Raw genomic sequence first — 12190 nt, 5'->3', positions numbered from 1 at the left:
ATTTGCAAGAGAGGATCTAAATATAACACCCTTGGACCTTCACCCACCTTGTCTTTGAGGAGGATCTCATATGTTGTGATAAGCGCGTTGAATTTCAACCTTTTAGACTGAGAGTGGATCCACTCATACTCACGTATCTGCAAGAAACAACAGATGCTACCATCAAGCAACATTACCAAACTGGGTTAACAATCATTATTTCACTCTAGCTACAGCTAGGATCTCCAATCAAGTCCAAGCTCTAGAGTTCAATGTGTCATTCAACAAGCAAAGGGTGTCCAAGGAGCAGCTTGTTTTAGTGCACACGTGGTTTTTATACAAGTTTAGACAAGTAGCAAAATGAATCTGGACAATTTGCTGCTGTGACATTACCTCATCAACTGACTACTGACACCACTAGGCTCACAACACGTCTTCATTGCCTTGTCTAAATAACTCAGAGGACCATCAGCAGTGTCCATCAGCTGCTCCAGCAGATAGCATGTCGCACACATTACATGCTGCATGGAAGTGCTGCATCACGCCCAGCGCTTCCATCCAACCCCACAAGCTTTGCTGTCAGATTACACACCATGTTCCTGCTCATGAGGTCACCGATGTAAACCACCACGTTGATCTCAGGTGCCCACACTTCAAACTCTCTCTGCCACGAGGTGAGAGTCGACAGAGGAACCACCACCAGGAAGGGACCGTACAGCTGGTGCTGGTGGAAAAGGTACGACAGGAATGAGATTGTCTGAATCGTCTTCCCCAGGCCCATTTCATCAGCCAGGATCACACTGTTGTTCCTGAGAAGGAAGAGAACAAACCTAAGTCCTGATTTAATGCGTTTGTATCCTTTCAAGCTGCAAAAACAAGCTGGGCAAAAATCTCACTTGAGAACAAGAGGGTCAGATCCCACTGTGACAAAACTTAGGAGACCCAAAATGAACATAGCTCATTTGCAGCGTTGACCAGAGCATCACTTAGTGTATGTACTTACTTGCACCACGAGTGAGCCAGCCAATTGAGGCCCTCCAGCTGGTAATCTCGCAGCTCCAGGTTCTCACTGCCAATATAAGAAGGCTGTTTCTTCAAGGCAACAAATCTTGGTCTCTGCTTCAATACCTGAGGAAAAAAAATACACCATAACCAGAAGAAAAAGACAAGGTAAGGTGGAAAACTCAGCAATGAAATCTGCAGATTCAGTTACAAGTGTAGATTGGTTTGTCAGTTATTGTCCATCCACATTTTCTTATCTATTTCTGGTAAATGCAGTTCTAATGCCACTGAGCATCATTATGTTTTGCCTGCTGATCTCCAGTCCTGATGATCAGGGCTGAGTCCCCCCACGAGCGCAATAAGCCGTATATGATGCCTATTAGATGGAACAAACTCCATTTTCTGTTTTGGCCCCTTCTGTTTTTTCTCCCATTAACTCTCCATCTCTCCCACACTGTATCAGCATCTTGCAGACTTCCTCATCTCCCTGGTGTGCTGTTTATCCATTCAAGTGATATTAAAAATCTGCATTGCTGTAGCAGCACCTCTTCAGGAAGAAGCACTTTGCAAGGATTAATTAAACTTCCCAACCCATCGTGCTCACCATGCCTCAAGTAAATGAAACCAAAAGGCGCTCACATCTCTGACTAAAGTACAAGAACAGCAAACAACCATTTAAATGCTGGTGGAAAGATGGGAAAACACTCTCTGACATTTATTCTGACAAAACTCCATATTCACACAGTTTGTTTCATCACCCCACCTGGAGAAGTAAAGCAACAGGGGAGAAGCAAGCAAACCTTGCAGTCCCGGGTAGGAATCGTCTTGGAGTTGTTACGGTTGTTGAAGCTGTCAATGCAGTGCTGAAATTTCTTGCTTATTAGAGCTTCATCTTCCCAGCTGCACTCTGCATAGGGCAGCCCCATCCACTTGCACAGGTATTCGGGGTCATTTGAGGATGTTTTGCGACTGTTTGCTGCAAAATATGCAAAAAAGACCAAACCTCAGTTCTGTGGCTGAACCACAAGTATGGTTCACAAGGGAAGTCTGACCCATCCCTACAACCACAGTACAAGTCTTGGCTAGCAGGAAAAGTTTAGAGAGGCCCAAAATGCTCCTTTACCTGGGAAGTCAGCATGCCCCGTCGCAGTCTTGCTGGTCTTCACAGCTGTAATAGGAGACACAAAAGAAACAAGGGTTTGGTGCGTTGAGAGCCAGCAGGGGGAGCAGAACAAACAGAACATCACGTGCTTTGATAAGCATTGTAGGGAAATAGGTTGTACAGCTCTCTAGGCCAATTCTCAGAGCAACTGGATGCCAGCATCTCTGAGTGATGTTGCTGTAATATTAGTGAAGTGCAAAGTACAACCCTTTATTTTTAACAAGTCATGAAAATCTAACCCCCGAGCCACCTTGCAGCCTGACCACATCCTTAACCACAGTGTCACAGAAAGCTGTCCTGGAAGCAGCCCGGCCCATGCATCTGCAAGCACCTTGCAAAGAACTGAGGTCAAAGAACTTTACCAGCAGCAGCAACTTCACCAACCCCCTGCAGAGTGAAATACATTCAGTGCCATTCTATAGAGATATTGGAGGGCAAGGAGGAAGAGGAAGCTCATTCTGTCTTACTTCATCCCTTTACAAAACTGTTGGACTTGCTTACCAATTACTCTCTCCACAATTTGATACTGTTTGTTCAGCTCTGAAGCCAGCTCCTGTTGGCAGTTGAAATATTCCACATCTTCAGGCGATACCTTGGCCAGCCTTGATACAAAAAGAAAGACAAACCAGGCATTATAATGCTTCTGTAGTGTCAGTGCTCGCTGAGGCCACATATAGAAATTCTACTTTATTTTATGGTTATGTAGTTAAGTCACCGAAGCAAACTACTGCTTATATGACACGTTTCTTAATGCTTCCTATAATAAAGCATCTCCTATTACAAAGCTTTACTGGGAAGCAAATATCATAGATACTCGTTGTTTCCGTGATGAATGACTCCTTATTCTGCTGCAAGAATTAGTCACAAAAATGAAAATCAAACAGTCAGGGATGGAAGCTGCTGCTCCAGCTTTATCACTTTGGGAACACACAGTAGCTCTCTTTACAGCCCTTGGGGAGGTCAGACAAAAACTCACGTATAGACAGGCTCATCATTAACAAGGCTGCCTTGACAAAGCAAAATTCAGCAGCGTGTCCTGAGATGAGCCCTATTTCCCAGCACAGCTGCTTAGTTTAGCATGCCAGGTTTCACTGCTAACTAGGAGCCCTTATATCACCTCTGGGGCCAGATGCACTTGTGCACCATTTATTTGTTCTCCCAACTCCTGAGCCTGAGAACTGGCAGTGTTGGGAAGCTCTGCCTCTTCTTTCCCTCTTAGTTCTGCAGATATCATTTCTATAAGAGGGATGGTTCATCAGCAGGCAGAGGGAGAAGAGTGTTGTGAACTGAAATCTTTGCTTTGGATGGAATATGTTCTGCAAGAAAAGAAACTGAATTGTCTTCAGTCCTGACTGTGCATACCTACAGCTAAAGAAGAATCACCCAAAGCCATATATCACCGGTTGAAATAGAGCATACCATTGCTTGATCTCCTCCTCCTTTTTCTTGAAGTTTTCTAGTTTTTTCAGGCCCTTCACTTTCTGCTGTTGCAGGGACTCCTCACTCTCCCACGTGCTGTGGATGTACGACCAGCCTTTCCATTTGATCAGGTAATGAACCTCTCCCTCATCTTTTTCAGGGTCAAAGTCAGCGCTGGGGTTGCCATTGGCTTCAGTTGCATACACTGTGGTGGAAGCGCCAGTGGCTGCAAAAGAAATCAGGCTGCAGTTGGTTCCTTTGTTAAAAACCAGTGGCCACGAACTGCATTAAAGCAGGAAGTTGTTTTTCTAACACATCCTCAGTGACAGCACAAACAATATCCTACAGATTCTTGAACCCTTGAGACAGGCACACAAAAGTTCTCCACACAAAGGGATCATTTTAAATCTCTATCACAACTGCCTTATTTTTTTCTTTAATATAATTCAAAGGTCTCTTGAAAATATTCAAGACCATTTGGTTTTACAAAAACACTTTTGTATGGCTATGAGAACAAAGCATCAGCTTCATTTCCCATTATGGTTTTGTCAATGGAGCTGCAAAAACTGACTCCACTGGAAGAGCTGTTTTATCTTTTAAAGGGGAGAAAAGCAAGAACTTGCAGAACAATGACTGCATCTTTAAAATGTGCACACACTAAAAGACAGCATATAAACCTGACATCGTGGGTTTTTCAATAACAAATTGTTTAAAAACAAAAACAAGTTAAAAAAGAACCTTCTAGAAGGAAGAAATAAGAGGCAGGGAGGAAAGGGTGAAGAGCACTGAAATAACCTCAGGCCCCACTGGAAGGCTTCAAAATTACAAACATGTTGGAGCAGTTGAGGAGAAACAGAGAGAGTGCATGACTGACATCAAAAATAGCCTACACACCTCCTTTTTTTCCAAGCCTGATGTCCAAGACTTTTTCAATAGTTTCACTGTTGTCTTCGTGTTCATCAGCCCCTTCCCCAGTCATCTCTATCAGGTCATCAGAATCGGTCTCAAAATCGTCGTCCTCCTTGTAACTGAACAAGACCAAAACCAAAGTGAAAACAAGCCCCTGACTGCCCAGAAACACAACAGTGGCACATTACATAGAACAGAGCAAGACCAGTATTTATCCCAGGGCTCAGTGCCTGTTCAGCACAGCACACACATTGCTTAAGGAAACCACTCCACACTCACTGATACCTGACATTTTTGGCTGCTCTTCGTCGAGTTTGTCTCTTGGGAGTTTCACCATCTTCATCATCGTCGTCATCTTCAGATGACACCTGTCTCTTTCTCTTCTTCCCACGCTGGAGTTTGGGAGGTTTTTTAACACTGGTTTTGGCCATTGCTCTAAAATAAGTATTAGGAGAAAGTGTTTCACTTTAACATCCTTTTTTTATCTTAAGTCTTTAAGAACATACACATCTCAGATATTAGATTCCCAGAGATTCAGTCCGCTGTAACTACCATGGAAACCACTGCTCCACTCACTGGACAGAGCAACCAGGTCCATAGACTCGTAATCAAAGGTAATATTGAAGAAAACAAACATGCTTTAAGAGCAAATAGCAATTGCCTCTCCACTCCTGTAAAGGTAGGAAAGATGAAGAGGTACAGACTGAAGTGACCACTCCATACCTCCTTTGGACGGGTCTTTTTGCTTTAATTCTCTTCGGTTCAGGCTCACTCTCTGCACTGGTCCCTTGATCCCCTCCATCTTCATCCTCTTCTTCACCAGAAATCTCTCTTTTCCACTTTTTTCTATGGTCAGAAACGTAGCTGATCAAGAGCCATCATATTTCAACACAGATACCTGACTGATTAGCCATACAACCCAACCAGGTTGATCCTAGCAGGCCATGCTCATGATGAATCAACACTGCACTATGGCTAACAAGTTGTTGGTTGCAATGTGAAATGCCCCCTGTGTCTCCAAGTGGTACACCAGGAGTCCTTGCCCAAAAAGAAGTCCACGTTACCGCAGCCCTCCCTTCAATTATCTCCCCTGTTGTACAGCACTGCTCTATATAACAGAATGAGAACTTAATAAAACAAGAAAGAGGAGAGAGGGAGCTGAATTGTGTGGCATCCTGCTGCGCTCAAGTTTTCTCCAGCAGGCAGCTCAGTAGGGCCACATCAGTGCACTTCAGTGTGTGCAGAGGTAAAAACCTCAGCGAATTTGGCCACTGATCTGAGATACCCAAAACATCCTTAATGGAAAGTTTTGCTTTAACTTATCAGAGGGTTACAGAAGATAAAAAATAATGATTTGGCATTTTATTCCCCATTTCCTAAGAACGGGAAGGGAGTGAGGATTAAACTATTTTCAGGGTCACTGAAGAATAAGTAACATCGTGAAGAAGAAATAAGAATTCCACTATTCAGAACTCTTCTCCTAGTAACTTACTTTCTTTTCACTTGCTTCTGGCCTCTTCTTTTTGGGCTCTCATTTTCAGATTCGCTACTTGCCTTTAATTGAAAAGAAAGAGAAATGAGGTTGTAGGCTTCACCCCGGCTCGTCTCCCCAAGGACGCAGCTGCACACATGCAGGTGGGCTGAGCTCAGACACAGCTGCACCGCTCTCCCTGCAGCCAGAAGGATGCTTTGGAGCCATTGGGCTGCAGAGGAGCTGCCCACTACCCTGCAATGCTCCTTCTGCAGCAGCTCAGCTCTTTTACGAGGCTCTAACTGAAAGTGCAGTGGCAGAACGCAGAGCATCCATACTTGCCACATCAGTATGAACCCAGTAATGTTTGGGGATGGATCAGACTGTGTTTCTGTGATTGCAGACCTACCTTTCACAATCACACAAATGCACGACAAGCTCTGCTTTCATTACAGAAGCTTCCTATACAAAAGGAAATTCTCCTACAAGGACAACATTCTTATCACAAGGGTGTTCCCTGCTTTCCTGGATTTTTCTCCCACAGCCAAAGCAGCTGAGGAAGCAGCTGGGTCAGACCCTGCCCTGCTGCCTTCCTTCCTGCAACCATACCAGCCTCCACCAGCAGACTCTCTAGATAAATATATTGAGAGATGCTAAGTCCTTACTGAACTATTTTAAACGTGGGTGTCATCAACTCCCACTGGCTCCCACCAAGCTAGAAAACCTTTGTTGTGCACAGCTCTATTTCTGTAAAAGCCAGTCAACCACAGAAACAGATCCCTCCACATACAGCACCCCCAAACAAACAGATGGCTTTGCCTCAGACACTTGCTACAGAAAACACAGCTCAGAAGGGAGAAAACTGCAGAAGACAACAGAAGCTCCGAAAAGCCTCGGGACTGCTTGCTATATGCATCTTGCTCATCTGAAACCCTCTGAAAAGGTCTTTTTGCTGCAATATCCAAGCTGTGTCAGAGAGGCCCTGCAGATGAAGCTTGTCTTTGTCTGTGCCTCCTGTACACCCACCACGGCTCACGCCAAGAGCTGTTCACAGCATGGCATGAAATGGCAGAAGCTGCAACGTCAGAAGTCGAGGCGGGGTACAAAGTCACGCCCCATGCTGCTTTTCTGCTGCCTCTATTTCCACCTTCCTTTTCCCCAGCAGAAACTTCCTTCTTGCTCAAGGCAGAGCATTGGATGCCACGTCAGACTGAGGGCGCTGATGAATCTCTTGGAGGTTTCGTGCCATATTGACACGTGGCACAGTGACACCCCCTGCACTGCAGCTCACTGTGAGTGCTCTCACTGCCTGTTCCACTGCCTGACATCGCTGTCTCACACACCAAGCATCCAGGAAACAAGGGACTGGCTGACAGCGCAGCCTGCAGCACAGCTGACTCCAGCTGTGTGGGTGGGATGTTTTTCAATAGCCATCTCTCAATGAGCGCTTACTTTTTCGCTGTCTTTAGGCTAACCATGAGCAGAGAGGGGTGAGTCTTCCTTCTGCTCTGCATTAGAGAAAACAAGATTTGAATCACAAAATTATTTAGTTTGGAAAAGATCTCCAAAAGTCCAGCCATTAACCTAGAGCTGCCAAGCCCAGCTTGGTGAAGTCTGCAGAACACCAAACACACCCCTGGTTGTTTTTTGAACCTAATTCCACTTACTTGCCCAAATCCTACTTTTCAAGATCCTTCTGCCTGTTCCCCAGTGCCTCTGCTCTTCTCCTGTTCTGCTGCTGTTCCTACACAGCTGTTGCACTTCTCAACAACTCATCTTTTCCTCTTTTCTTTCCACCTTGAAAAAAAAATCTAACTTGTGACTCCAGTTCAGCTGCCTCCAGCTGCATTGCTCAAAGCGCCCTTGTCTCTTTCGGGCAGCAAGCCCAGCTCTTTCTGCTCTGACACAGCCAGTCCCAGCCTGAGTCACCATTGCCTGTTGCTGCTACAGCCACCCCACGCACCCGGTGACTCAGCCCCTGTTCCCCAGTGCCCTCGTCCACCCCAGCATCACTTCTCGCCCACTCTGCCTGGCATCCTGGCCCTGTGTTGCCCAGCTCCTGCCATGGCTGAAAGCTGCTTAATCCTGTTCTACATGTAACAATTCCAAAATAATTAAAACAATTTTTCAAAGACCATGCTATAGAGATCTCTTAAATTTCAGGACCTGGCTACAGAACTTAGCACTGACTTGCTCCAATTGACCCAAGGGTGCCCACCAGCCACCTTCAGCAGGAAGGGAAAACTGCATTAAACCTGTGTTTTAATATGTCACCTCCCCAAGTGGCATGGGCAAAGGTGCCAGATTCTGCCTTCAGTCCCCACCTTTATAAGACTTTATCACTTTATCAGTCCAGCAAGGGATGCCAGGCGTGTGCTTCTCTCTCTGACCTTACACACCAGTGCTACCCAAATTGCCTTAATCCCCTTCTACTGAATGCTGCAAACATGCCCAACCAACTCCTATGCCACTCTCCCAACTGGACTAGGGACTGTCCAAGGGTGTCCCCCTTCACCAGCCCTCAGAGGAAGCTCCAGCCCCTTAGCATGGCCCAGGCCGTGCTCTGGAGCTCATGCTGCCTGTTAGGAGATGGGAAGGCCCAAAATCTCAGACTGAGCTCAGGGATTTGCTCATTTCAGGTTTAGGAGAGGCCAAGAGAAGCTGGAGACTGTCAGCTTGCCAGCTTAATCTTCTTGTGTCTCTGATGTTAAAAAGCTGAACTTTCAGCAAAGTTATGAGAAAGAGCATTAATCAAAATGCAAACGAACAGAATTATGTATTTTTTTACAACGGAAAAACCAAGCGTATTTTGGGAACAGCTGCGGTGCACAACCTGTGGCCTCTTTCACAGAACAGATGCACCGTGACCTTTATTGCTAATGCTAATTACAAACCATCCTCTTTATAGCCAATGGATTGTGCCTGGTTTGGGCACGTTGTTTCCGGACTGCCTTGCTCTGCATGTTTCAGTTCCCCTTGCTGAAACCTGAAGCTGATTTATTAGCTTCACTCAAACCACACAGGCAAGGACCGTTTGTACCGAAAGCTCACGTGTGCTCTCATTCCTGGAGGCAGCTTCAGAGCTCCAGGCAGCTCCTTCACCCTATGCAAAACAGCACTTCTGCTTCCTGCCCTTCACAGCCCACACCTCTGTCTCAATCAGAAGTTGCCAGCCTCTCTGCTTCCATTTCAGGTGCCCAAAGCCCTCAGGGCACTTCCCAGAAGCGTTTCAGTCATTATTAAGGAAGGAGCTCTGCCCAAACTGGTGGTGTTGGCAGAAATTGCAGAGCCCCAAACCTGAAACAAGTCCATTACCCTGATGAGAGGCAGACAGGAGGCTGGATCTGCTGAGTCTGACCCCGCTTGCTAATATTGCAGAGAAGCGTTAGGGAAGAAAGCAATTCAAAGCTGGAATGGTGCTGGAATTCCAAAGCAGCAAACAACAAGAGCAGGTCACTGGTGACAGGCTTAGCCCTGAAAGGTAAAAAGCAATCTTGGGAGGTGTCAGACACCCTGTTTTGCTGCCAGCTCCAGCAGCGCTCAGCACCATGCAGGATCAGCTCTGCTGTGCCCTCCCTTGCTGCTTTGGGTCTTCCAACAGCAAGACCTGCCGCACCACGTCCCACTCTGTGAGGCCCCAGCTCTGTGCCTGACATGTCACACCCGCCACTGGAGTTGCTCTATGGGAAGCGGCCAGTGCTGCTGGAGGAGAAGAGGGGAGAAAGGATTGGCCTGATTTCATTAACTTTGTTTTTCTGTTTTGTGAAGGGCTCGTTCAGGGGATTACTTTTATTTTTTTGTTTTTTACAATATTTTGTGGTATAGCAAAGTTTGTGCATCTCAGATTGGTTTGTTTTGTTTTTTAAACTTTATCGTACCTTAAGTAGTAGGAAATAAAGATACTGAAAAAGAAAACAACATTTGCAAAACCACGTAATATTGTAAAACAAAAAGTAATGGGACTTACCTGAACCCCTATAGGGCATTGGGGCCGCAGGCGAGGTCTGTGGTGGGTGTGACAGTGCCAGCACAGCACAAAGTGCACGCTGGGGCATCACAGAGAGGCGGCTGGCGAGCCTGGGCTTTGCAGAACTTGAAAAGGAAAACAAAACCTGAGTCAATGATGTGCCACAGGGTCTTCCTAACTGCTGCTGCGGGGACATCCAGCGCAGGAGGCGGCAGAGACCTGTGTTATGCTTGCACCTCTCAGGCATCCACGGGTGTATTTTGGCACCAAAGCACAAACAGCCTGACCTGCTGAGAGCACCACCTGGCTCCTGCCCTGCCCCAAACCTGGCTACTTCTCTGCAGATTCCCAATTGCTTTTGTATCCAAGTACCTCCCCCTGCAATTTCAGTCTAAGCCTGTTCTTTTCTCCTCTCTAACTACTCAGCCTTGCTGAAGATCTGCAGACATGCACAAGGTCTGATAGATAGAAATGGAAGCAGCAGCTAATTCCTGCATCTTCAAGGAAAAAGCAAGTCCTGAGATAGGAAGAACACCAAGTTTTGCCTACCACCTTCAATCGTAGCATAAAATACCCCGGGCATTCAACCAAAGTGATGGCTCGTAAGGCTGAAAACACACACACACAAACACATTTATGACCACGATCCATTCCAGGATGGGCAACAACAGCTGTTTGATCATAGTGAGGTGTTTCTGGGCACTTTCTTTTATTCCTGGTTGGACATGCATTGTGGTTTTGTGTTTTCCTCCAGCAGGTTCCTACAGCAGGGCACAGCCCATGCTACACCCCGATCCAGCGGCCAGATGAGCGTGCAAAGATCTCAGCCCATGCAGCATCCCACTGAGATCCGAGCTTTTGGGCCACGTGGACTCAAGTGCAGCACCAGGACCTAAGTTCTGAACTCCACCATTCACAAACCAGGCTAGGACTCGGTGTTTACAAGGCGATGCAGATGAGACCTGCCTTTGTTCTTTGGGTTTAGTTGTTTTTATATGTTCAGTAATCCCTCATCCTTTTTTTTTTTCTTTTTTCCTTACCTCATCTTTTATATTAAATCGTGACGGTTCTTGTCTGCTTCGGTTTGACCTCCTAACCCCATAAACATCAGGATATTCTTCCCACATCTGCAAAATAAACAGACCATCAGCAGGCCTGCTTCGCTCTGTTATTTCTGATTTCTAGAGAGGTTTGACAGTGAATGATAAAGAAATAAATGAACCACCATAATACCATCAGGGATTTTTTGATAGCAACAACTAGTAGGCAAGATGCTTAAAAATCTGAAACAGATCAGGATTATTTGGGGCTATTTGGTAATGCTTTCAAGCATACAACTTAGCTTAGCATTATGTTTATACTGGTCATCTCTCCCATACGGCATAAAGCACTTCCCAACTTATTTAGGCTGAAGGACAGAGCACCAAAACAGCCAGCCTCAGCAGCAACAAGAGGCAGCACTGTGCAGGTGGAATGAATGAACCTACCAACACAAAGAAATGATTCAGTCTTGCATACAGCCCTCACTACTGTTTTCTATAGAGCAAACCCCATTAGCTGCCTGTCCAACCCAGTGGCAAGAGGTCACTAGCAGCAATTTCACGTGCAAAGCCTGCGACCCATTATGGATGGCAAGTGTGCCAGTCCACCTTATTATTCTGAATGCATTGACAGAATGTGGTTTGGTAGTGCTGGACTTGTGGAAGTGCAGAGCTGCCTATTGGAAATGCTTGTGCTCTATGCGCTGTAACCAGGCCCCACAGTAACTCCATGCTGCATACAAAAGCAAGCATTTGTTCTCTCTGGATGGACAGGAGGAGAAGAGGGATTCAAGAACTGATGCCACAATGAACAGGAATTCCTCCCATTACACATCAGAATAGAACCACATACAAATTAACCTCACCTTCATGGGTGTGTCTAGACGGAGATAAAACATAAACAATAATACAATTAATTGACTTGGTTAATTCAAGGGGAACAGGTATCGGCACGTCTAGGTTAGACCTAGTTAAGGAAAACGCCCATTAACAGCAGAATTAAGGGAGGGAGAAGCTTCCTTATTAGAGGGTGTCTTGACCTTTAAAAGTTTTATCCACGCTAATTATCCTCTTGTATATGGATGCATTCCCTCATGGCATAATATTAATGTTTATTGTCAGGCTAACATGCTTCTAGAAGGCCACAGAAGAGACAACTTCCTTCAGTCTCCACTTACCAACAATAAAACAGAAACCTGAAGGCTGTTACCACAACTGCCTCACAAATGCATCCTTCCATG

The 12190-nt window shown here is 45.8% G+C and overlaps 1 protein-coding gene across 11 annotated transcripts in view; it reads right to left on the bottom strand.

Annotated features, from left to right (window-relative positions):
• Positions 1-12190, bottom strand: part of CHD2 (chromodomain helicase DNA binding protein 2) — a 100460-nt gene that overhangs the window by 21903 nt on the left and 66367 nt on the right. For 6 of the 11 annotated variants that reach the window (XM_032446881.1, XM_032446880.1, XM_032446882.1 and 3 more), the window contains 12 exons: positions 10950-11036; positions 5964-6025; positions 5195-5317; positions 4757-4906; positions 4457-4590; positions 3563-3788; positions 2645-2745; positions 2105-2149; positions 1782-1957; positions 983-1107; positions 572-788; positions 48-137 (listed from right to left, as the gene is read on the bottom strand). In XM_032446881.1, the coding sequence (XP_032302772.1) occupies positions 48-137; positions 572-788; positions 983-1107; positions 1782-1957; positions 2105-2149; positions 2645-2745; positions 3563-3788; positions 4457-4590; positions 4757-4906; positions 5195-5317; positions 5964-6025; positions 10950-11036 (1536 nt within the window). Of the gene's footprint in view, positions 1-47; positions 138-571; positions 789-978; positions 1108-1781; positions 1958-2104; positions 2150-2644; positions 2746-3562; positions 3789-4456; positions 4591-4756; positions 4907-5194; positions 5318-5963; positions 6026-7609; positions 7905-9909; positions 10035-10949; positions 11037-12190 lie in introns of those variants that run through there. The other 5 variants (XM_032446885.1, XM_015873106.2, XM_015873114.1 and 2 more) reach the window with 4 other exon arrangements.

This window comes from Coturnix japonica, chromosome 10, assembly GCF_001577835.2.
Source record: "Coturnix japonica isolate 7356 chromosome 10, Coturnix japonica 2.1, whole genome shotgun sequence".
Lineage (NCBI taxonomy): Eukaryota > Metazoa > Chordata > Aves > Galliformes > Phasianidae > Coturnix > Coturnix japonica.
The sequence above is the reverse complement of the archived record's forward strand: the minus strand, read 5'-3'. Positions and strand labels throughout refer to the sequence as shown.